At 38.9% G+C, this 25,592-nt stretch overlaps 1 protein-coding gene and 1 non-coding gene across 2 annotated transcripts in view; both read left to right on the forward strand.

Annotated features, from left to right (window-relative positions):
* Positions 1–1,160: 1,160 nt before the first annotated feature.
* The window catches only part of LOC134792417 (intermembrane lipid transfer protein Vps13), a 106,889-nt gene continuing 82,457 nt past the window's right edge, over positions 1,161–25,592 (forward strand). The window contains exons 1-17 of the mRNA XM_063763715.1: positions 1,161–1,489; positions 1,572–1,658; positions 5,470–5,667; positions 6,333–6,556; positions 7,204–7,342; positions 7,892–8,090; positions 10,616–10,803; positions 11,892–11,989; positions 12,814–12,925; positions 15,446–15,680; positions 17,795–17,928; positions 18,822–18,945; positions 19,458–19,610; positions 20,360–20,534; positions 21,863–22,056; positions 23,183–23,252; positions 23,920–24,070. Coding sequence (XP_063619785.1) covers positions 1,390–1,489; positions 1,572–1,658; positions 5,470–5,667; positions 6,333–6,556; positions 7,204–7,342; positions 7,892–8,090; positions 10,616–10,803; positions 11,892–11,989; positions 12,814–12,925; positions 15,446–15,680; positions 17,795–17,928; positions 18,822–18,945; positions 19,458–19,610; positions 20,360–20,534; positions 21,863–22,056; positions 23,183–23,252; positions 23,920–24,070 — 2,581 coding nt within the window. The 5' untranslated portion in view covers positions 1,161–1,389. The remainder of the gene's footprint in view (positions 1,490–1,571; positions 1,659–5,469; positions 5,668–6,332; positions 6,557–7,203; positions 7,343–7,891; positions 8,091–10,615; positions 10,804–11,891; positions 11,990–12,813; positions 12,926–15,445; positions 15,681–17,794; positions 17,929–18,821; positions 18,946–19,457; positions 19,611–20,359; positions 20,535–21,862; positions 22,057–23,182; positions 23,253–23,919; positions 24,071–25,592) is intronic.
* Positions 13,406–13,570, forward strand: LOC134792567 (U1 spliceosomal RNA). Its single transcript, XR_010144463.1, has one exon. It is a non-coding gene; the product is annotated as a U1 spliceosomal RNA (small nuclear RNA).

Below are 25,592 nucleotides of genomic sequence, written 5' to 3' on the forward strand. Positions count from 1 at the left end.
GTCAAACCAATTTGACAGTCAGTAAGCCCCCATTCGCACGACAGCGTTTTCAACGCGCGTTAAAAAAGCGCTTGAATCTGTTCGCACTCTAAATTCGACTTATCGACCAAAGCTTAAAGTCTAAAATCCAACAACACTGGATAAAAAGCGCCACCGCTGTCGTGTGAATACATAAATGGTTATCCATTTGTGTCATTCAAACGCTTTTTTAACGCGCGTTGAAAAAGCTGTCGTGCGAACGGGGCCTAAGAACCAGGAAAACTATACTCATTTAAAACCCTGTAAAGTAGCTAACACACTATCGCACCGCACCGCGACCTTGGTGCGTCGCACTCATGAATGAGAGCGAGAAACAGATATCTTTTTCTCGCCCTCACTTACCGGTACGAAAGGTCGCGGTGCGGTGCGATAGTGTGTTACTACTTTAAATTCGCAAATTGCAGGCACCTTTTTCTGTCATTTTATTCTAATTATAGCTGATCAAGCAAATCTTATCAATAAAAAAAGGCGCGAAATTCAAATTTTCTATGGGAAGAGATCCCTTCGCGCCTAAATTTTTCAAATTTGCCGCCTTTTCTACTGACCAGATCTGCTTGACCAAGTATACATTTCATGGATCGGACAATTTGTTTCCGTCTGGAAAAAAAATATATCTCTTTCTCGCTCTTACTTATGCGTGCGACGCACCAAGGTCGCGGTGCGGTGCGATAATATGTTAGCTACTTAACCTTACCATTATCTGCTTATTTTTTGCGCATGGCAACATTATTGAATCGTAAACTTAAAAATCGTCGCCCATCCCTAGAATAACACTCTATGTGTCAAATATTTATAGTCTGTGGTGTGGAGCGAAAAGTGGACGCCAATTATTGGGCTGTACATTCTTGGGTTGAGCAATCCCGGGTCGAGCATTCTCGGTACGGGCCAATAATATGCGACCAATATTCGGCGTCCACTAAATGGATTCGTATTATTGGGTCGTGTATTATTGGGTTGAGCGTTATCAGGGTGTACAAGCTCGGTCCGTGCCAATAATATGAAGCCACTCTTTTAACAGGGCAGTAGTGTACAACCCAATAATACGCATCCAAAAAAGTGGACGCCAATTATTGGGCTGTACATTATTTGGTCGTGTATTAACCGGACTCTTTGCTTGCAACATTGACAATCGTCAATGCTATTTTGCGCTGGTGTGATAATTCAGGAAACTATTCTGAATTTATTCACGATTATTTCATAAACATGTTCATTTTCAATAACAAAAATAATTAAACAAAGTAAATTAGAGTGACTTTCTTTTGGGTCGGCGATGTGTGATCGCTGGACATTGCCATGAGCGTTTTAAATAATCAGTCGTAAATTATATTATTGTTTTGAATCTGGTCCAGGATGGTGTTCGAATCCATTGTGGTGGACGTCCTGAACAGGTTCCTTGGGGATTATGTGGAAAATTTGAATCGGTCCCAGTTGAAACTGGGAATATGGGGTGGTAAGTGATTTTACGCATGTTGGTATGATGTCATGCCTAACCAATAATATGCGGTTATTTAAGGTATAAAATGTTATTATAGGCGATGTGGTGCTGGAAAATTTGAAGTTAAAGCAGAATGCCCTGGAGGAGCTAAACATCCCGGTTCAGACTGTCTATGGACACTTGGGTGAGTAGTTGCAACATAGTTTACATACGTACTTTTTATTGTTATTTCATTATCTCTTTATCTTGAATTTCATGATTTGTTTTGATCCATTTGTCTTGGCAATGGCATCTATGCAATAAACTTTTTGTGGATTTTTGCACACTATTTACTACAGTTGTATATAAGATCAAAATAATAGTTTGAGGACAATTCACAAGGTCAATAAATCACATATTCAGATTTGGGTCAAGTACAGGAAATATTCTGGTATTTATGTTTAGTAAAATGTTGTTTTATTAAAATTTTATTTGATTACTGTTAGTATACTAACAGTTACAACTGAGGAAAGACCTATGTTAATTTTTATTTCCATAAAGAATAGCATTTAAATGTATTTTGATACAGCCTAATGCTATTAAGATATCATTAGCTGGGTCCACACAGAGCGAGCATATCACAAAACGGCCAGTGTACGCTCGTACTCTCCGCCTCGGCCGAGGCACATCTATAATAAAGTGCATTCTCGCTGGCTCTGTGTGGACCTGGCTATTAATTTACTGACATTAAGGTGGTATTTTGTGTTAAGGTTTTTATTTCATTACTAATAGTAGGGTCATTGCATCCGTTTACCGTCCTGCCTGTTTCCATCCGCTTGGCGTAGTTGCTACAAAGGATTGCATATCATTTGAATATACAGGTATATATTCAAATTATACACATTTCTTGAATATATAATGTATATGTAAATATTTATAATTGCTGTATTTATTACATATCTAATAAAGGATTTTAAAATACTCATTTGCATAAATATAAATATATTTTTATAATGAAATGGTCGAGATTTATAGTACTATTATTAAATTACTTTGACCATTATCTGATACTAAAAGTTCATACAGCCAGTCGGCCACTGTTCATCAAATAGAACATCAATGTTAATAAGGTTAAGGTTAGGCCACTTAGCATTCTCTCCACACGAACTCACCTATATTTGAACTATAAACTAGTTGGCATTCCCATTGCTCACAGAGTACGAACAGCAACACTGTCCATCGCCGGTGGACCTTATGCCTTTTGTAATAAGGTTTATGAACTGTCAGTGAACCGTGTGGGCAACGGCACCTACACGCGCGAGTCAAATACTTAGGAGTCACCAGGCACCTAGAGCGAGTAAGCGATTAACTATCGGCGATTTTCTCGCCCAAGAAACGAACAAAAGATTAGGATCCTGTGTTAGTAAAAGAGACACATATATTAATAGTTCATCGCTGGCTGTTCACACTGCCGGCGAGAACACTCGCTCTCTAGTTTGTCGCCGCGATAAGATAAAACTAGCTCAGCGGTACTCGCTCGGCGATGCTCGCTTCGTAGTTAGAACTCAAGTTGCGAGACCAATCAGTCTGCGTGTTCGGCTACGCTGCACCGCCCGAGCGAGTGACGCGAGTAATAGTCCGTCGCACTCGAACACTCGCCTATAGCCGAGCGACAAAACTGTTGGAGCTAACACTCGCTTCTCGCCGCTCGCCCACTCGTTTCTAGTTTATCGTTCTACTCGCTTATCGCTCATCGTCGGCGGTGGGACAAGTGCCAGTGAACCCTGACAGATATGGTCTAGGACTAGAAATCTGATTTCTGCTTTGTAAACATGCCACAATGACAAATGAGATTCCTAGCGGCTTTTGTATTGATTGTCTACCGCCTGGCAAAAAAGAGTAGCAATTAAAAACTGGCAACACTGTAGTGTCGTCCCATTCTCTTATGCTCTGGTTTCCTAGGATAGCGGTGCCGTCATACAAATACTACGACATCCATATTTAGCCATATTATTTAGTATGGAGACGGCCATTATATGACGGCACCGCTATCCTAGGAAAACCGATCTTTATATAAATTGATTTGAAAGGGACGTCACTACAGTGTTGCCACTTTTTAATTTCTACTCTTTTTTGCCAGGCTGTACTTGTCTAGTGACAATGTACGTACGATAAAGTACCGATTTATCATATTGATTTACAATATTGAGGCCTGAAATTAAATTACTATCAAATATAAAAAGTTCAAGCAGCCGCTGTTTTTCAAATAGACAGAGAATCAATGTTAATAAGGTTAGGCCACTTAGCATTCTCTCCGCAGGAACTCACCTATATTTGAATCATAAACTGGCTATGCGTTCCCATTGCTCACAGAACGTATGAGTCAAACGGTCAGGTGCACCAGTGTAACATTGAGCTCCCTGACACTCTATGGTAACAGTGGAGGATTTGCCCTAAGGTCCAGTAGGCCCGGGCCTAGAGCGGCAAAAAATTAGGGGCGGCAAGGGGTGACAAAAAATTCACTGATGATAACAAGAAATAACTTAAAATGTAGTCAATATGATGGGCGCTGCCAAAGGGGCGGCTATAGGGCCTGGAGCCTAGGGCGGCAAAGACTGCAAATCCGCCACTGATGGTCAAGGAATTTGATTTCTGATATTGGTACCTGCCGCTGGGGCCGGGACAGTGAGCAAGATAGAGAGCAGAGATATTTTATATAGAACTTCCTTCCTGCTCATGCTACAACTCTGCTTGAGGTTGTCTTTTTCGGGCGGCATTTTTAGAAGCAGGCAAGAGCAGACAGTATTACACTTTGCTCATGCAGTCGTGGGCCCAAGCCGCGAACTATTAAGTGAAATTAGTACAGTCGCCCTCCGATATATTGGAGCGGCCAAGGTGTTCATAAATATCTGAACAAAGCCTTTATTATCAAGACGTTAAAATGCATGTTAAGATATTGATGAGTGACTGTAGTAGAGTAGAGCAATTAGAGTGCGCTGCGCACACTTATATTGGTTTTTCTGACCGTTCGACTCATTAAACGGTTAGAATAACATTCCTGTGGCCCAGACTATGACATCATGCCCCCAATCAAATCATACGATTTAATTGTGTGAGTGACTCACACTAACAAAAACTCAAGGTCAATCGCTGACATTACTGGATGGTGATAATATTCATGTTAACCAATACAACAAGAATTTATGTTTCATTAATTAGTTCTTATCATTTATTTTTAGCCGTTTGTGAGAATGTTATAAGACAATTATCAAATAAGCTTATATTTTTTTCAATTTCGATGGTATAAATGCGGACAGTTGATTGAAACCGGAAGTTGATTTGAATTTTGACTAATATACAGTACCTATATGTAGGTCCTACCTATGAAATTTAACAAAATACTTATAATTTACGAAGATTTGGATTGCCCTTAATATTTTTTTTAACCGACTTCCAAATCCCAAAGGAGGAGGTTATCAATTCGATTGTATGTTTTTTTTTAATTAGGTACTTAGTAGGTCCGTGACATTTTAATAGTGATTCATTTCACTATCAGCAACTATCAGATAAAAATGTTTACTACTTACCTACTGTTTACTAAACAAACAGCTTTTGTTAAAGATTAAACTTTGCCAATGTTATTAAGATCATTAATAATCACAAACCCGTCTAATATAGAAAATCTTCAGCAGCGGCTAGGGTTTGCGACCTTGCGCGATTATCGCTTTGTTCCTCAGCCACACACATAGCCAATAGCCTTGGCTTATCAGTTATCACATTGGATGCGGACCCGCACGCCGCTCCTATGTGCAAGCGGGACATAGGCATATACTTGCATAGCGCCGTCACGCCAACACATCGGTGTGATAACCCCTTAAAGCCTATTAGGTAACCAATCAAAAATAATTGGCTGTTGCAATTGAAAATGATTGAAATTTCATTGAAGTAATTAATACTATAAATTGACCGTGTAGACTGTAGGCTGTAGGATAAGCTAAATATTATTTACATTACAGGAAAACTCGTCCTCAAAATACCATGGAAGAACCTATACGGCGCGTCGGTGGAGGCGTCCATCGAACGCCTCTTCCTGATCGTGAACCCTTCGGCTGAGGTCGTGTATGACCCTGAGAAAGAGGAGAAGCTAGCGCTGGCAGCGAAACAGGCCGAGCTGGTGAGGGTTGAGGAGGCTAAGAAGAAAGAAGCTGAGAAAGGTAGGAATAAACTTATTTCATTTCAGTGACGGGATTTATGACTATATGGTTATCTAAGGTCGATAATGGTAGACTTCCAACGCGTATAGTACCCAAGTACCCATATATATTAGATTGTGGCTTAGTGGCCTAAATGTAAAACCTAAACTTTACATTGACAATTTAATCAGGTGCTACCATCTACTCACACACACACACACACACACACACACACACACACACACACACGCACGCACGCACGCACGCACGCACTCACACACACACTCGCACACTCGCACACTCACGCACGCGCACACACACACACACACACACACACACACACACACACACACACACACACACGTACACTACACTACACTACACGTCTACACTTTAAGCTCTAGCGTTTTGTACAGATATTAAATTTAGCTATTAGAACCACCATTTTTCCGTAGACATTTTATGATTTTACTGGGACGTAACTACAGCTGGTAGGTGCAATCCAGCAGAAACGTCGGATAAGGCAAAAATAATGAAATACTACCGTATACAGTTCACGCGCTCTCCCCGTAACGCGCGTTGTAGAGCCTGCCATCTTGTAGCTTTGTACTAGAAATGCGAGCTATTATGTACATATATTAGGAGAGTAAAAAACTTGTTCTAATAGTCTTATAAAATAATTTCAGATCAAAACAAACTCGACGAGACGTTCGTCGAGAAGCTAGTTACACAGATCATAAAGAACGTCCAACTGAACATAAAAGACATCCACATCCGCTACGAGGACAGCATAACGAACCCCAAGGCGCCCTTTTCCTTCGGCATCACACTACATAACCTCTCAGTGCACACGACTGATGAGAACTGGAAACAAACGGTTATACAGGACGCCGTCACTAAGATTTTTAAGGTTTGTGCCATTTTAAACCTTAAGTTTATATACATAGTTACCCCCTTATTCATAAACGTTTACTAAAGTTGACAAGCCGATAATAATCGTGTGTCCCTTTCCATCATATTAATACGTCGGAAAGGGACAAACGATTATTATCGGCTTGACTCTAACCGAGTTTAGAAATTCATCATTGGATGTTATCTCCAGAATGACCGGTCGTGCTGTACTCCAGCTACTTTAGTCAACTGAAGAGTGTCTTTTCAAAAGGGCTCATTATTGTATGGTGTCCATACAGAAATACGCCCTTTTGAAAAGACTCTCCTCAACTGTTGCCTGTGTCGATAAGTTGTTGGACCACCTTGTTGTTTAAAAACTATCCTGATCTCAAAAAGAACTATGGCCGATGATCTATTTGAACATTGTGTTCAACTTTCTCGGCTGACGCTAGAACACTCCACCCGGTCTCGTGAGCCATAGCCATCATTCGAATTTCTCGAATACATTTACATACAACCTGAAGAAGATTTATCGCTTTGGCCATTTCTCAATAGGTTAACTACATTACTAGTAATTCCTATCCCAGTCACTTAGGGCTAGGGTCTCATAGTGAGAGAGATGGCGCTCTTAATAACAGTTGAATTTAACAAACTTATTGTTTACAGATATTAAATTTAGACGGTCTGGCAATATACTGGAACCCGGCGACAGAGCTGTACTCGAAACACGCAGAAGAATCCATCAGGGATAGGCTGGAGAAAGAGATCGCGACCAAGTCTTCACAACCTACGTATTATAGATATGGTAAGAGGATTATAATTGGCTTACATTGTTTCTCATTTTTAATCCACTTCAAATAGGAGCAGATATTCAAAAGTGTGAGATTTTAAATTGATACTTACATTTGTGTTTGGAAAGCTCCAGTTAGGGAGTTATTCAACTGTGCCTGTTGAACACCATAAAATTGTCAACTGAAGTCCGTAATGGAACTGATTAAACACTGTTTCCTAGCCGTATTTGGGCTAATTTTATTTCTTGTCATGTGCCTCATGGCTTATTTTCATCACATTTTAAACAATTTAGTGAACTTGATTTTAAAATATAGAAAGTAATCACTATACTGCGTCAAGCAAATCTTGTCAGTAGAAAAAGGCGCGAAATTCAAATTTTCTATAAGACTATATCCCTTCGCGCCTACATTTTTCAAATTTGCCGCCTTTTTCTACTGACAAGATCTGCTTGACCAGCTATAGTAGCCAATATCAGTACCATGTTTAGGTTATACCTTTGAACCGTCGCTATCAAATATATACCCAATATATTATTTTAATCCACACTGTTTGTTATTTTCAGCGCTTGGCCCAATCAATGCCACAGCAAAACTAAAACTAAATCCAAAGCCAGAGGCCGACACGCCCAAGTTTAGTTTACCCAAAGTGATATTAACGCTGCACATGGAGCAACTCTCAGTCAACTTGAACAAGAAGCAGTACCAAGACATGATGCTGCTAGCTGATTCTATGGACAGGATGAATAAAGGAGCTCCGTACAGGTAGGTTTTAGTTTAGAATACAGCTGCATTAAAACTAAAACTAAATCCCAAGCCAGAGGCCGACACGCCCAAGTTTAGTTTACCCAAAGTGATATTAACGCTGCACATGGAGCAACTCTCAGTCAACTTGAACAAGAAGCAGTACCAAGACATGATGCTGCTAGCTGACTATATGGACAGGATGAATAAAGGAGCTCCTTACCGGTAGGTTTTAGTTTAGAAAACAGCTGCATTAAAACTAAAACTAAATCCAAAGCCAGAGGCCGACACGCCCAAGTTTAGTTTACCCAAAGTGATATTAACGCTGCACATGGAGCAACTCTCAGTCAACTTGAACAAGAAGCAGTACCAAGACATGATGCTGCTAGCTGACTATATGGACAGGATGAATAAAGGAGCTCCTTACAGGTAGGTTTTAGTTTAGAAAACAGCTGCATTAAAACTAAAACTAAATCCAAAGCCAGAGGCCGACACGCCCAAGTTTAGTTTACCCAAAGTGATATTAACGCTGCACATGGAGCAACTCTCAGTCAACTTGAACAAGAAGCGGTACCAAGACACGATGCTGCTAGCTGACTCTATGGATAGGATGAATAAAGGAGCTCCGTACAGGTAGGTTTTAGTTTAGAACTTTTGCAGTTGTAACTGCAGTAAAACTGAAACTAAATACAAAGCCAGAAGCCGACACGCCCAAGTTTAGTTTACTGTCAATGAACTTTAAAAAAAGTAACATAAAAAAACTTTGCGGAAATCGTGCGTGCGCAATTAAAAATTAAAACTAGCATGTAAATGTAAATATGGTTTGCATAATAAGATTGAATATCATACTTTATTAGTTAGTTTTTAAACTCGAAAAACAAGTTTTTGAACACTAATAAGTAATATCCAATCTATTCAAGAAGTCGTCGCAAGTTTATTCTCATTGCTATTGATTGACTAGCTATTAGGTTATAAAATATTAGCATTTAGACGCCGGCTTTGCATAGGTCAAGAATTATACGTTAATGTATTGTTTATCCTTTTAAAATACACTTAATGTCTACTGTGTAAAGTTCATTTTAGCATGTTAGCGTAATTATTAGTTTATACCTGTTGTAAATCTTAAGTAACTTCTTGTCGTTGTTAAGTAACTAGATACCAAAACAAACAATGGATATTGTTCTGTCAACATGTATGTACAATCAGCAACAGAAATTTTTACACAAAGTTACATGCTCAGAAATGTCTTAAAAACTTGTCTTCACTTTGACTTGTTTGTGTAAATTAAAATGAGAATTTCTAAAATCTTAACAGAGGTTTGCCCTTTTTAATGCATTTTGTACCACGACGGCAACGGTGGCAAATAAGCGTGCGGCCCGTCTTTTGTAAGCGGCCACCACAGTCTTTGGGCGCGCGTTTGTGAGTTTGCATACTTATAAAACCTATGGCTCCGTACAGCGCCTATATATCGGTTTGCCGCCTCAATATTTTACACTATAGTACATTACGCGTTTAAGTGTGTATGTATATTTTCTTCGTCTAATTATCTATGCTGATAAGTTAGTTCGACTGTCTCGATTGAAATATGCCATTTCGTTATGCATGGCAGAACTGACCTAGAAATGCGACGTCAGTGTTTGCATTTGAAACAACGTGTTCCTGTGGCTGAACCAGATTTTCGATTTGATATCTAGGTGAAATTAATAATTATATTTATGGAAATATGCGTTATTCACGTGATAACTAAACTGGGCCTGCGATTTGCAGAAAATAGTTATTTGTACAACAAGAGATCAAAGTTTGATATTTCTTCGAGTGCTTATTTTGAGTCCCGTGCAAGCGAAAGATTCTATAATAGATTCACGAGCGTAGCGAGTGAATCTAATTTAGAATCTTGAGCGTAGTAAGGGATTCAAAAGCGCACGAGATGTAAATAACTTTGATCTCGTGTAGTACACAAAATTTTTCACCCTAAGCAGTGAGAACATACCTAGAGGGACAGAGATAATAGAACCCAAGTATATCGAACTTGTATTAGACCCCGCATGTTGAAATGACATTTGACTATAAAGGTCACTTGAATGTCATTTTGTCTCACCCAGTGAGCAAAATGCGATTTTGCTCACTGAGTGTGTCTCACTCAGTGAGCAAAGTACCCTTGTTCGAGCTGCTGAGGTGAAAAAGAAATTATTTTGATTTTTGTATGAAAAAGAGTTTTCATACTGTAAAAAAAGTAGAGAGTTATTGGCCCTTTCGATAGGTGCCTTATTATAAACGTAGGAACTTTAAAATAGAATTTTAGGAAATTTTAATTGGTTCTATAAGGTTTTCCAAAAATAAATAAGGTTTACTCGGGTAATTCCGAAATTCGGATAATTCCGAAATTCAGATGAAAATCACCCAAAATTCCATCATAATAAAAGTCTCTTTTCGGAATTATCCGACAGTTTTCGACATTCGGAATTACCCGAATACACCTTAGTATTTTCATGAATTGAAAGTGTTTTTTTTCATAATATAACGAAATACCTTTTCAATAATTTCAGAAAATACCGTCCAAACCTCCGCACATACCGCGGCCACTACAAGGAATGGTGGCATTTCGCGTACAAGTGTATTTTGGAGGAGGAAGTGCTCCGCAGAAGGAGGAACTGGGACTGGACGCACATGTTGACACATAGGAATCTGTGCAAGGACTATGCGAAGGTGTACCAGTGCAAACTGAGTAATAAAGGTCGGTTGTCATTATTAAATTAATAAACGAATAAAGTATAGGGCCATAGGGACGGTGCTAGTCGGACGCTCTGCGACCTTGTGGTCTGAATCGAAATTAACATACTCTGGCACATCCACTTTGTCAGTAGGCGGCAAATTAAAAAAAAAGTACGCGCGAAGAGATGAAGTCCCATAGAATATTTGAATATCACGCCTTTTTCTACTAACAAGTTGGGTGTGTTTCAGTCATAGACTAAGAATCCTCTAGACCGAGTTTAGAGCAATTATTTCATGCAACCGATGATGCCAAAAATGCGGGGGTGCGCGGGACGAGGTGAGCGAAGTCCCGTGCCGTGATTGGTCCGTTCAAAGACACGGACGTCACACAAAGACACTTTCGACTCGAACATGGAGTAAAATTACCGTATGCGTGGCAGAGGGGGTAGCGCGACTATGCTCAGTCTAGAGGATGTTTTGTCTGTGGTTTCAGTATAACTTATTATTGACACTGAATGGCTGGGCTCCTGTGCTGCCCTCTACGTACGCTGTTATATTATTATAGTGAGTAAATTACTAAAAATAAAACTAACGCTGCCGTATGTTACTGAAGATATGGGCAGCATTTTCTCGCTGGATGGTATTATAATGCCTAGAGCTAGGGAACTGGCATGTGTATGTGGCATTAGAAATGGAAGCAACGAAAACGCTTGGCGTGGGTAAAATGTGAAATTTTATGGGACCACATCTGCATACTATTTGGCTACTGTCAATACATGGTATCTCTAAGTTTCCGACAAATCTTTGAAGAGACTTGGACACAGACCTAAACCAAGGGTTTCGATGTCGAATGTAAAAAAAGATAGAAATCGTCTGTGCTACTATGTCGGGGTAGACGCTCTATTAATACGTAGTTTGATTTACAAGTTGTTTGGTGAAACCTTAGCACCATATCGCAAGGTCCCTTTTTCCAGAACACACAGAACGATTAGAAAGAAAAACGGTCTTTGAGACAGACGCATTTAACCGATTTGCAAGACCGAAGTGATCCCATAAGAGCTCCGCGAACAGTTTTGTGCGGATCTCTAAAAAGTAATTCGTCTGTTACAGGCAAGGCTACCCAAGAGCAACAGTGTCTTCTAGACGAGGCCGAGAAAAAACTAGACTTGCTCAACTTGGTCGTTATACGTCAAAGGATTGAGATGGAAGTAAGTTCACATATCACATCGTCATTACCTATTAAAAGTAGAAGAGATGTAAGAAAACGGTGCCTTAAATTTGACAGTCAAGTGGGCCATTTTATTTCATACCTAGACTCCCGCGGACGCGACAGCGCGTCGCCAGAAAAGTTGTTTTTATGTCGCCCGGATGCGAAGTCAAAATACCCCGGCCTTAGAATTTTTTACATTGTATATTCCTTGGACTTGAGGAGTTAAAGTTGTAAATACAACTTTTTTTATTTTGGAAATTTTATGTTACTTCTACTCAGATTCAGGAGCTCTACAGACCCTAATAAATAGGGGAAAAAGTGTTCCAAAGTTTTTATAGTCATAGTATTTATTCATGAACAATACAGGATTGTGTTCGAAAATACATTTTACACACACACACTTAAAACTAAACAAAAACCGGGCAAGTGCGAGTCGGACTCGCGCACGTAGGGTTCCGTACCATAATGCAAAAAAAAGCAAAAAAAAAACGGTCACCCGTTCAAATACTGGTGCCCGACGTTGCTTAACTTCGGTCAAAAATCACGTTTGTTGTATGGGAGCCCCACTTAAATCTTTATTTTATTCTGTTTTTAGTATTTGTTGTTATAGCGGCAACAGAAATACATCATCTGTGAAAATTTCAACTGTTTAGCTGTCACGGTTCGTGAGATACAGCCTGGTGACAGACAGACGGACGGACGGACAGCGGAGTCTTAGTAATAGGGTCCCGTTTTACCCTTTGGGTACGGAACCCTAAAAACATTTAATCCTTATGCACGTCCATCCTGTGAAAGGTGAAAAATGTTTGTTTCGTATTCCAGGTGGAGCGGCTGGGCAAGCTCGAGGAGGAGGCGCGCAAGAGCCGCGGCTGGTTCAGCGGCTGGTGGGGCGGCGGCGGCCGGGACGACGGGCTCGCCGAGGGCACCGCCATCAGTGAGCTCACACCACCATTTATAATGGCTCTTCTACACGATGGGCCAGCGCCGCGCCGGCTTTTCCAAGGGACGCAGCCCCATCCGGTAGAATAATCCCTCTAACGCATAAATGCGTCCCTTGGAGTGGCCGGCGCTGGCCCATCGTGTAGAGGAGCCATAATACGGGACCTTTACTCTAAATGGGAAGGCTAGGGAAAATCAGGTAACATAACAGGTAGTTTAGCGGTACATGTAAAAAACATAATTAGACACGCTATATAAATATACGCTCAAATATCACATCAATTTATAATTATTTAGCAAATAATGTCTATACATAATATCAGATACAATAAGTCGGTGTCGCATTCGCCTTTTATGGAATTTAGTTCCAACATTTGTCGCTAGATGTCGCTGTGCTCTCCGCGTCGGAATCGTACATCGCGGTGTTAAGATTTTTCCACGAATGAGGACCCTCGCTCCCTACTGTTGTGAACTCATACTTACCTGGCATAGGGGATCCCGTGATCAAGAAGGCGGTTCCCCCAGGGCGAGACTCTTCCATTGCACTGCGGTTGGGTTGACCCTTGCGATTATCCCTAATGTGGATAACTCGGATGCGTAATTTTTGGTAGTGGGGGGACTGCGTACGCGCTGTCCCCCCATTTAATCATGAAAATTAATATAGTATGTATATGTCTCGTTTCAAACATTCGTTACGAATTAATTTTATAAAGAATACGGTCTAGTGCTCGACATGCTAATGCCCAATAGATGGACATGCTGTCACCTCTATTGACAATGACTTAAGTTTCAAGATGACATGTACTGGCTACTGGGACCGCGTCGAGCACCAGTACGTTTACCTTACGAGTACCTTAATTGATTTGGGTCATAGGATCAGACAAAAATTGAAGCTTGATTTTTATGGTTCCATAGTCAACTAGAAACCCTTATAGTTTATACTTGAGATCTTTAATTTTTTTTTGTTTAATTATGCTTAACAAATTACTTAATTTGATGTAGGTACTAAGAGAGACCCGAAAAGCAACTCCGTATGGAATACTCATAGTAAGGATGTTTTCAAAAGGCATGTCAACATTGTAACGAATGGAGTTACCCTTCACCCAAATATTATCATAACTATTTTGCCAACAATTCCTCAAACAAGCTTAATTCCAATAAATGCTTTTATTAGGCTTGGGTTTATAAAGATTCGTTATAATGACAACGTCGATTTTGGGCTCTTTTCGTACGAGTTCATAGATGGCGCTAGTAGTCTTTGAATAATTTAATTCCTAATTAAAGTATTATCAAATTTTTGACGACCGGTCTGGCCTAGTGGGTAGTGACCCTGCCTGTGAAGCCGACGGTCCTGGGTTCGAATCCCAGTAAGGGCATTTATTTGTGTGATGAACACAAACATTTGTTCCTGAGTTATGGGTGTTTTCTATGTATATAAGTATGTATTTACCTATATAAGTATGTATATCGTCGCCTAGCAGCCATAGTACAAGCTTTGATTATAGTTCGTTTTTTTAGCATTAGAAATAAGGTAAACAATCTTGATGTGTCTTTTAATTGAAAAACACGTTTTAAAAATAAGTTACGGCAAATATGTAACAATTATGAATCTAATCCGATCTTTTATATTCTTCTGCTTTCATAAGTAATAGTTATTGATTTTTATAAAGCGTTTTTCAATTAAAAGACATGTCAAGATCGCTTACCTTCTTACAAGTTCTTTCTAATGCTAAAAAAACGAACTATAGTTTGGGGCTAGGATGATCTGTGTAAGATGTCCCCAGATATGTATTTATTATTGAATGATATGATAACTTTAGTGATATACATATATTATTATGGGTATTTTTTCATTACTTAGCGACCTGACATCTAAGGGGGAATTCCTCCTATTAAAAAAAATCCACCTATCCAATTGCTTTAATGAGAAAGTGAGACGCAATGACAATTGAACAAAGAAATTGGACAGATGGAATACCACTCTAACGGATCTTTGTAAAACGGAGTCTCAGTTTTTTTCTTAATCTTTATTATTGACAAATTAATATAAGTTTTCAAGTAGATTAGTGAGTTTCTCTTCCTAAATAATAAGATATATAACTAATAACAAATATTAAATGACCGTATTAGATATGTAAAATCAATGACAAATCGTATTTCTAATTTCAGTACTAATGTACATTTAGTGTAATTCTAGGCCGGCAATCGCAGCCATTGTACACTCGCCATCAGATATATCGGGGCGGCCAAGGTGTTCACAAATATCTGAACAAAGATTAGATTATCAAGACATTAGACTGCGTGTTCAGATATTTTTGAGTATCTTGTCATCTCCGATATATCTGATGGCGACTGTAAAGTGTCATTCTATGGAACTTGCTAACTATGTAAACAAACCGCCATACCATACTGAAATCATCATTCAGTAACCGTTTCAATATGGCGGTTTGTTTACATAGTTAGCAAGTTCTATAGAATGACACTTTATAACAATAGACCATTTTACAAATTTCAGTGAAACAGTTCCAAAACGCGATGACTCCCGAGGAGAAGGCGAAGCTCTTCCGTGCCATAGACTACCAAGAGAACAGCGCACCACTGCACTTGCCTACCGAATACGTGGCCGTTGAGATGTGCTTCCGTCTCGACAGGTGTCAGGTGGCTGTGAACGATGATAAGGAAGTGTTGAAGGCTTGCGTGGACAACGTTGAGGTTGAGATGGGGCAGAGACCGAGCGCCAATGCGATCAGGTATATAATTTGTCACTAGATGTCGCTAGTAGTACTTGTATTATGTTCAATTATTGTCAAAAATAAATAATTAGGGATGTACCGACTAGTCGCCGACTAGTCGGGAAAGCTTCAACAGATTTATTTAATTTTATGGGATTGGTTTTGGCCATAGAGAAATGTGTAAGCATATAGTGTTCACTCCATAATACGTGAGTTTTTATACTCAATAAAAATAATAAATTAATATTATTATATATACATTTAATTATACCTCCTATAGAAAGGATATTATCAAGTTCTTTAGGAGGTATAATAAAATGTATTTTAGGGTGGTTCACGTTTGTATGGGAAAAATTCAAACTCTAGTTAGAAGAAGCGGCACCCCCTCATTTTGTTACACTTGTTATGTTGACAAAATACGCCAAGTTTTGTAATCTTATCTCAACTACAAGGGGGTGCTACAACACTTTGAAATTTTTCAAAGTTGTATGATATCCAAAAAAAAAAGTATTTATTATTCAGAATTTTATTTAAGTATCTGGTTTCACACTATTTGCACATGTGATTTATAAGTTTTTAAGTAGAAAAACATTTTTATTTCTATTTTTTATAATTTTTCAAAAGTAAGATTTTTATTTTTTTTTAGATTTTTATGTAAGTAGTGGTTTTCACATTATTTGAAAGTGTGATTTAAAAGTTATTAAGTAAAAAAAAAAATATTTCTAGTTTTTATGACTTTTTTAGGCGAAATTCAAAAAATCTTACTTTCGAAAAATTATAAAAAATAGAAATAAAAATGTTTTTCTACTTAAAAACTTATAAATCACATGTGCAAATAGTGTGAAACCAGATACTTATATAAAATTTTGAATAATAAAAACTTTTTTTTTTGGATTTCATACAACTTTGAAAAATTTCAAAGTGTTGTAGCACCCCCTTGTAGTTGAGATAAAATAACGAAACTTGGTGTATTTTATCAGCATAATAAGTGTAACAAAATAAGGGGGTGCCCCGTAGGAAAATAAAAAAAAATGTTTTTTGAACCACCCTAAATTGTATTTCTAATAAGTTTAAAACTTGCTTAAAACTGAATACTTGTCAAGCTTAAATCTTATGTCAAATAAGTTTTCGCAAAGCTCGGTTAAAGCTTCTTATAAATTGGCTTATTTCTCTATGGTTTTGGCTGAAATAAGTCAATTATTGGAAAAAAGCCACAATTGCAGTTTCCACACACATTAGTTTACTTATCTCCGACTAGATGGCGCTAGTATTACTATATCTTGGGGACAATATCATAATATTAAAATGTGTTTTTTCACTTTCCATCATACTCCTTGCTACAAGTATCGAGAAACCCGGTTGTCTTTTATAACTTTTGAATAAATGTCTGTAATTAAATTGCAATATTAAATGACAAACTTAATTATTTTAATTTATAATCGCTTTAACCGAGCTTTGCGAAATCTTATGTCAAATGAGTTTTCGCGAAGCTCGGTTAAAGCTTCTTGTAAGTTGGCTTATTTCTCTATGGTTTTGGCTGAAATAAGTCAATTATTGTAAAAAAGCCACAATTACAGTTTCCACACACATTCGTTTACTTAACTCCGACTAGATGGCGCTAGTATTACCTATATCTTGGGGACAATATTCTTATATTAAAATTTGTTTTTTCACTTTCCATCATACTCCTTGCTACAAGTATCGAGAAACCCGGTTGTCTTTTATAACTTTTGAATAAATGTCTGTAATTAAATTGCAATTTTAAATGATAAACTTAATTTGATAAAAAATACAGATGTAGATTAATTTCCATCATGTTTTCACGGAAACGTACGAACGTGTGTTGCTGTTTCAGTCAGACTCGGTACAAAAAGTACTGACGTTAACTGAAGTAGCATGACAAATACGAACGTTTCCGAGAAAATACGATGGAAAACAATTATGCACTACATCTCTAAGGGCCACTTGCAACATCTCACTAATCCGGGGTTAAGCGGTTAAACCGTTAACCCAGTGTCAAATTATACTGCTAACCATGGCAACTTCAGGTTCAACCGGTTAACCCTGGGTTAGCGGAATGTTGTAAGTGGTCCTAAGTTGATTTATCTAATAAGATAACCCTTTCATTTTAGGGTGGACGTGCAAATGCAAGCATTCACGGTGACCGGCGTACAACAAGGAGAGTACACACCACAACTCGTTACGTCAAAGGAGGTCACTAGCGACGTCAACCTACTGAATGTCACATTTGAGACTAAACCTTTGGGTGAGACAGCAAAATTTTCTACTCACATTTTAACGCTACTTCGACCGGTTAATGAGCTCTATGACGACAGATAGCTCCATGAAAGGTCCTGGTTTCAAGTTTTGGCCCGAAAACGGGCAATAAAACACATGCGCGATGAGGGTCGCCTCGGTGCGCGTACTTTTATTTTTCATAAATGTGAGCGATTGGGCCGTTCAAGGATCGGGTTATATAGCCACGAGCGACGCTGACCTAGATAATGTAAGTCATAGATGCTGCTTAAATCACCTGTAAAGATGTACAAGGCCTAATGATGATGAAGACAGAAGTTTCACATAACTAGAGTTTATTGCTGTTCTAACAAAAAGAATTAAAAATTAAAAATAAAGTCTTCGGTACAAATAACAGATTGAATTAAGGAAACTAAAAGACTGACAGAACAGCAGGTTGGGGTTCACATGCATTTTTAATATACCTTAATATCACCCCAACAACTGCGATGAACCTAATGACACCTTCATATATTGCAAACTGTCCATTCGGGTTGGCAAACGTCAAAGGTTTGCATAGATGGCGCCATCATAGCTTGCCCGTTTCTCTAGTTTTGTTCTATGAGATTTGGCGTAAAGGCATCCAGGCCATAAAATTCATTAAAAAACTAGAATTTGACACAATTCTAGGGATTGAGGGTCGTTGGTGGTTTTAGACGGTAGTCCTACCACTGGATAGTCCGTCCTAGTGATTTGAGCAACGTGCACTAAGGCCGCTCCTATACGTTTGCATTTGTTTAACATGCACGCCGTACGCCCCGCCCCGCTACACGCTCAACTCGAGCGTTCACTCAGGCCTAAGGGAAATAATACATATGCTCAGAAAAGATAACCCATACGAGTGATATGAATGATGTGTTCCAGATGGCAAATGCGACCAGAGGGTGCGAGTGTCAGCGCGGCCGCTGCAAATTATTTACGACGCGCAAACTGTCATCGAGATAGTCAACGTCTTCAAACCAGAAACAGAGTCCTCAGCTTTGACTACGTAAGTTTCTGGGTTTACTTTTATTTTTATCAGTCATCTTTTTAGGGTTCCGTAGTCAACTAGGAACCCTTGTAGTTTCGCCATGTCCGTCTGACCGAGGCTTTGCTCCGTGATCGTTAGTGCTAGAAAGCTGCAATTTGACTTGGATACATAAATCATGCATGGCAACAGAACGGTAAAATAAAAACTAGTTTTTTTTAAGCTCTGAAAGGAAAAGCCCTTCCTAGAGCTAAGTTAAATGAACGGGTAAGCAATTCAAAGGGAAAGCCAATCGTTGGGGCCATTCGATAAACGACTAAGCCATTTAAATGCTTTTTTCTGGGAAGGGATGGACGGGTCCCTGGCTTAACATAGGTTTTCCTAGGATAGCGGTGCCATCATATAGCGGCCGCCTCCATACTAAATAATACGGCTAAATATGGATGTCGTAGTATTTGTATGGAGACGGCCGCTATATGACGGCACCGCTATCCTAGGAAACTAGAGCATTAAGGACCATAACTCTGTTTCAGTTTACAAGCGGTCGCCGAAAACAAAATGGCAGACCTCAAGGAGAAATCCGCGCTGGGTATGCAGCACGCCGTGCACCAACACACCTTCATCGACCTCGATATCGATATCGCGGCTTCTTATATAGTCGTGTCGCAGACTGGGAAGTTTAAACCGTAAGTAATTACTATACTTATATGGATCAGAAAAAAAAACGCCGCCTACCCTTCTTCGTGGCTTCTTGGCCGAGCCGGGGAAAAGGTAATCATGGTCCATATCCCGGTCGATATAAGTCTAGTGAAACTAACCGTGAATCATTCAAAAATGTTATCGTAATTAATTAATTCATATTTAGGGATGAGATTACAGAAATCGACTTAGTCCTCACAGTTAGGCTTGTTGTGGGAAATGGGTAAATACTTATCCTTGTAAAACCACACAAATTTTCTTATCCGGATTCTAATCCGTAGTTCGTAGACATAATCCCTAACTTTGTCAGATAAGCGGCTCTTAAACAATGTATGGTTGATGGTTGTATGGAAATACCACCAATACCACCATTCGTTTGTTAACAAAAAATGCAGTCTAACACAACACACCCGGAACGTGTCAACGAGACAGATCGCGGTATCAATGTGTGAATCGCCTTTTACTTCAATAAAAATGCTAACAGGAACACATACAGACTATGAATACAAATTAGATAAAGATAAGATAAAAGATATTTATTCGTGACGATCACAAAACATGTACAAACATGTACAGACAGACAACAACGGCAAGAAAAGAGTGCATCACGATGGACCCAACTCAGCAAAATGCTAGGCAGCTATAAAGCCAGCGCTGGTCTTCCGTTCCGTAGGGCCCATTCGGTGATGCCACGACAGATAACACATAAAGGTACATTTCACATTAATGTTTTCAGAGAGGAGCCGTGCATAGTAGTGAAACTTGGTGCCATCAGCATTAAATCCGAGCCTCGAGATGAGACGCTGGACGTGCACAGGCTGTACAAGGAGGGTTTGGCGGACGACCAGATTATACAGGAAATTGCTCGCCACAGCTACGACAAATTGGATCTTCAGCTCACTGAAATGCAGGTAAGTTAAAATTTATAACAGGAATGCAAAAACAATGCAATTTAATGCAGGAGGCAGGATTCGAAAAACAAGAGATGAAGGGAGACCTAGAATTACTTATCTCAGCTTGGCTCAGCCAAATAAAAAATAATGCGTCGTATGAGGAAATTAAAATACTGGCAAAAGAAAGAAATGAGAGGCGATTACTCCACCGATAAGAGCAAAGCTCTTAAGTTATGATGATGTGATGATGATAAAATTTATAAGAGCATTCCAACTGTGTGTTGCTTAGGGTGGTATTCCACCTGTACAATTTCTGTGTACAATGTGTCTTGCGTCTCATATTTTGCTTAATGAGAGAGTGAGATGCAATGACATTGGACAGATGGAATACCAACCACCCTTTACGAACTCTATTGTTTTTACCGATTTTATAATAATAATAATAATAATAATAATTCAGCCTATATACGTCCCACTGCTGGGCACAGGCCTCCTCTCACTCGCAAGAGGGCTTGGGCTATAGTCCCCACGCTGGCCCAATGCGGATTGGGGACTTCACATACACCTTTGAATTTCTTCGCGGATGTATGCAGGTTTCCTCACGATGTTTTCCTTCACCGAAAAGCAAGCGGTGTAAAAGCGGTGGTGGCCGAGTGGATATGACGTCCGACTTTCAATCCGGAGGTCGCGGGTTCAAATCCTGGCTCGTACCAATGACTTTTTCGGAACTTATGTACGAAATATCATTTGATTTGATATTTACCACCGATTTTATACAGAAGGATATTCTTAATTCGACGTAACCATTTTTATGCACCTTTGCATGCGAATCTATATGCACGAGGGGTAGCTTTTCTCTGCAGCTGACTCTACGTCTGTACGAATTTTTAAAGACGGCCCGATTTGGATTTTTATTTTTTTGGTTGAAAATGGGGTTGGGTGGTCGAAGTATTTAGCAGGTGGCGCCAGCATAGCTTGCCCTTCAATCCCTAGAATTGTTTTTGTTTTGTTTAATTCCCTAGATGCCAGCCATTTAAGCCAAATCTCATAGAAAAAGGGGCAAGTTTTGATGGCGCCATCTTTGCAAACCTTTGACAGTTGCCAACCCCAATGGTCCCATTGTCATCACTCATCAGGCCAATATTCGGATCGGATCGTAGAGAAATCGAGGCTGCTCTTGAAATATTTAGGCACACTTTTATTATATGTTTTTTTGTATAGTAACTTGTGCATTCTTTCTTGGAAACTGACATTTGGTGAAGTGGAACTGCTGACAAAGACCACGAGGTGATGGCATTACACTGTTGTATGGAGTCGGTTCTTTCATCAAGGTTATTTACTTCCAGATCGTGATAGCTTTACGGAACGAGGACTGGCAGTCAGCTATAGGCAGCCACGAAGCTACACCCTTGCATCTCCTGCAACCCACGAACCTGGTCATACAGATACACAAGTGCCTGATCACAGACGACCCGAGGCTGCCCAAGATTAGGATCAGGGGTGAACTGCAGAAAATAGCTATTAGTGCTTCTGAGGATAGGTATGATTCTTGAGTTTCGTAACACAATTGTGACGTCACACTGGTAAAGGTATCTTATGGCGATTGGCGCATGTCAACGCTATTATCAACACCGCTTCAATACTATTGCGGTGCTATGCGACGTAAGCTCCAGCCGCCATAAGGTACCTTTTCCCGTGGAACGTCACAATTGTTTATATCTTTTACCTATAATTTTGTTACTTCAACTGCCAGAAATTAACACAATAATAGGTTGGTATTCCACCTGTCCAATTGTTCCCACTTAGCAAAATGTAAGACGCAAATGAGCGTTTCTTTTATTTTTTGCTATTTTTATATATTGTGACCTTTTTTGCCACTTTTGTGTTATTTCTACTCAGAATCACGAGCTCTTTCGATCCGAATGGGATAAAAAAATGTCCCAGAGTTTTTTTCCTATTGTGTTACCATTTCCCCATATAGTGTGTATGGCGATAACAAAAAGGAAAGTTTGAAAAAAGTATGGAAATTTATAGGACACTTTTTTTCTCCTATAAGGATGAAAAGGGCTCGCGATCCTGACTAGAAATATGGCGATAACAAAAAGGAAAGTTTGAAAAAGGTATGGAAATTTTAGGACACTTTTTTTCTCCTATAAGGATGAAAAGGGCTCGCGATCCTGACTAGAAATATGGCGATAACAAAAAGGAAAGTTTGAAAAAGGTATGGAAATTTTAGGACACTTTTTTTCTCCTATAAGGATGAAAAGGGCTCGCGATCCTGACTAGAAATAACACAAAAGTGGCAAAAAAGGTCACTATATATAAAAATGGCAAAAAATAAAAGAAACGCTCTAATACACATTGGACAAAGAAATTGGACAGGTGCAATACAACCGATAAGAAAGCCCGGACTAAAATCGCGTCCCATGACACGAGCAAGGATATCCACCAATCGGTGTACCCCTTACATTCATTGTTCATCAACTGCTGAGGTCTTACTACTTGATACCATTGAAAATATGTACTAAATTTTCGCACTAATCCTAACATCGAACGTCTTATGAAACGTCCTGGAAACTTTTTCCCCTGTATGAAAAATAAAGTGTCGCGATTTATAACTCTGAAAAATCTCCTTACCGACTATTAATTATAATCATTTCTTTCAGGTTATTAACTCTTTGTGAAATATTAATAGGCATGCCTCTGCCTAAAGCAGAGGAATCTACGCAACTTAAGGTACGTTTACTTACTTTTTCATATATATATTTTAAACAAACTTAATTTTAATTTTTTTTCTTTTTCATTCTTAAGCTGGTTTTCTGGCGATTGAGATATATCATCTCTGGCCGCGCTTACGAGGCTGCGGCGCTTTTCAAAGAAATAGGTTATAATGAGTTGGTAAATCAACATTGATCTTTCTAGTGGTGGATAATTATCGCTTAGAAATTTTAGATAGCATGTCAAACTTCGATCAGTCCTTTGACTCACAAAATACTCATTTTCAAACTGTTGAGTGGATCCACTTTTGGTTAGCGTTTGCGTCGAGTCTTGCCGTGACATTTAACTACCGTAACAAATGTTTGATAGTTTTCAATCCCATAAAATAGTAGTTTTAAAAACTTGAAAAAAAAACGAGAAGTAACGAGGTTTTTGGCAAATAGAGATAAAAAAAGTTCGGCTGCTATTAAAAACTCAAACTTCTAAATGAAAAGGACTCTAGTTTGACGTGTTTCTTAGTTCAATTAGAAATATGTATTAACACATGTAACTTAGCGTAACTGGAGGTATTTATTTTCATTTCTTTCGTAATATATCAATTGTATTTATTTTCATAATTAAATTTAGTATGTCGATTGACTAAAATTAATAAAAACCAGTCATTGAATTATATTTTCATTTTCAGGCTTCCGAATCGAAAGGTTCAAGTTTATCTCTGTTGACGAAATATCTTGACCCGATTGAAAAACAGAAACGTGATACAGCGCGAGCCAAACGGAAATCGGACGAGCAATCCGTGCAGTTGACTGAAGTTGAAGCCATATTTATAATGAATGGTAAGTTTTTATCTACATGTAATATGAGCGATCACTTTCGGGCTAACGGCCTGGCCTGGCCACGAGATTGCGTGACTGGCTGAGGCGAAAATCTATCTATCTAACTTATGGTTGTCGCCTTAGCCGAAGCCAGTCACGCAATCTCGTGGCCAGGCCGTAAATTGTGCTTACAGTCCACGTATGCAAAATTAGACTAAGGGCCAGTTGCACCAACCACAATTAAAACGTCAAGCAGCAGAGAACTATGAAATTTTCCATACAATAAAATTTAGCGAACGCTAAAACGGTGAAAGGCGGTTTGGTGCAACCAACTTATAACAGTCACGTTTGAGCCATGAATGCAAAAGCAACACGCCTATTCGATTCGCATAAGCTCCTAAACCGATTATCTACTTGACTCGTAACGTCATTATATCGAACCATTATTATATATGACATATGACCGATTTTGTCAAGTAATGTGTCTAGAAGAGAAATAGCTTGTTATTTTTTAAATACACTATTATAACAGTTTGTATCGGCTGTCATGTCATGTCATGGCGGTCGTTACTTTCTATCAAGTGACGCATGATACAAAATAATAAGTTTTTGGCAAAAATTTCATTTTTGGTACAAGCTTTTATCGCTGACTGGACATTTCTTACGACAGACAACGAATACTCATCGAGACAATTCTAAAAACCCCTAACACAATTAGGTTGCCTTGTTTCATCACAGAGTTCCTATGGCCACCTCCTGTCTCCATCATCAGATCAGTTCGACAGTACCATATTATTGTTTTGTCATCAGAACTACATACAGCTGCCAATTTTCATGACGCTTCGATCCTTGGAAGATGGTTAAATTAGTTACCTTTATATTCCATTACATAGTTACACACAGGTCGACCTAATAAAAGCTTGTTAATAATCGCAACTATCGTACACGTGGTTTCAATGGAGGGTTGTGGTCGTTAAATAAAAGAATTTTAACATGGGCTGTACACACACTTAAAATAATATTAATATAACGGATAAAAATGAAATGTAAAATGTATTGTAATATATAACATCATGTATTATTAAAGAAATAATAAGTTTTTGGCAAAAATTTCATTTTTGGTACAAGCTTTTATCGCTGACTGTACTTTTCTTTCCACAGGCAACTAATACTCATCGAGACAATTCTAAAAACCCGAAACACAATAAGGTTTCGTTGTTTTATCACAGAGTTCCCATGGCCACCTCTGGTCTCCATCATAAGATCAGCTCGATGACATCATAATATTGCATTGTCACCCGACTTACGTATGTATGCAAAATTTCAGCTCAATCGGAAACCGGGAAGTGGATCAAATTTAATTTGCAAGATTTGATTACAGACCGACAAACAGACAGACAACGGTCAGGTGAAAGTAAATAAAAGCTTGTAATAAAAGGCTTAAATAAATAAATCGTATCCGTACTCGTATTGTAAAAATTATAAACATGAGGGGCCCGAACTGCACTAAAATGTTTTTTGTTGTTGACCACTTGTGCAGAAG

The sequence above is a fragment of the Cydia splendana genome, chromosome 7 (assembly GCF_910591565.1).
Source record: "Cydia splendana chromosome 7, ilCydSple1.2, whole genome shotgun sequence".
NCBI classification, from domain to species: domain Eukaryota; kingdom Metazoa; phylum Arthropoda; class Insecta; order Lepidoptera; family Tortricidae; genus Cydia; species Cydia splendana.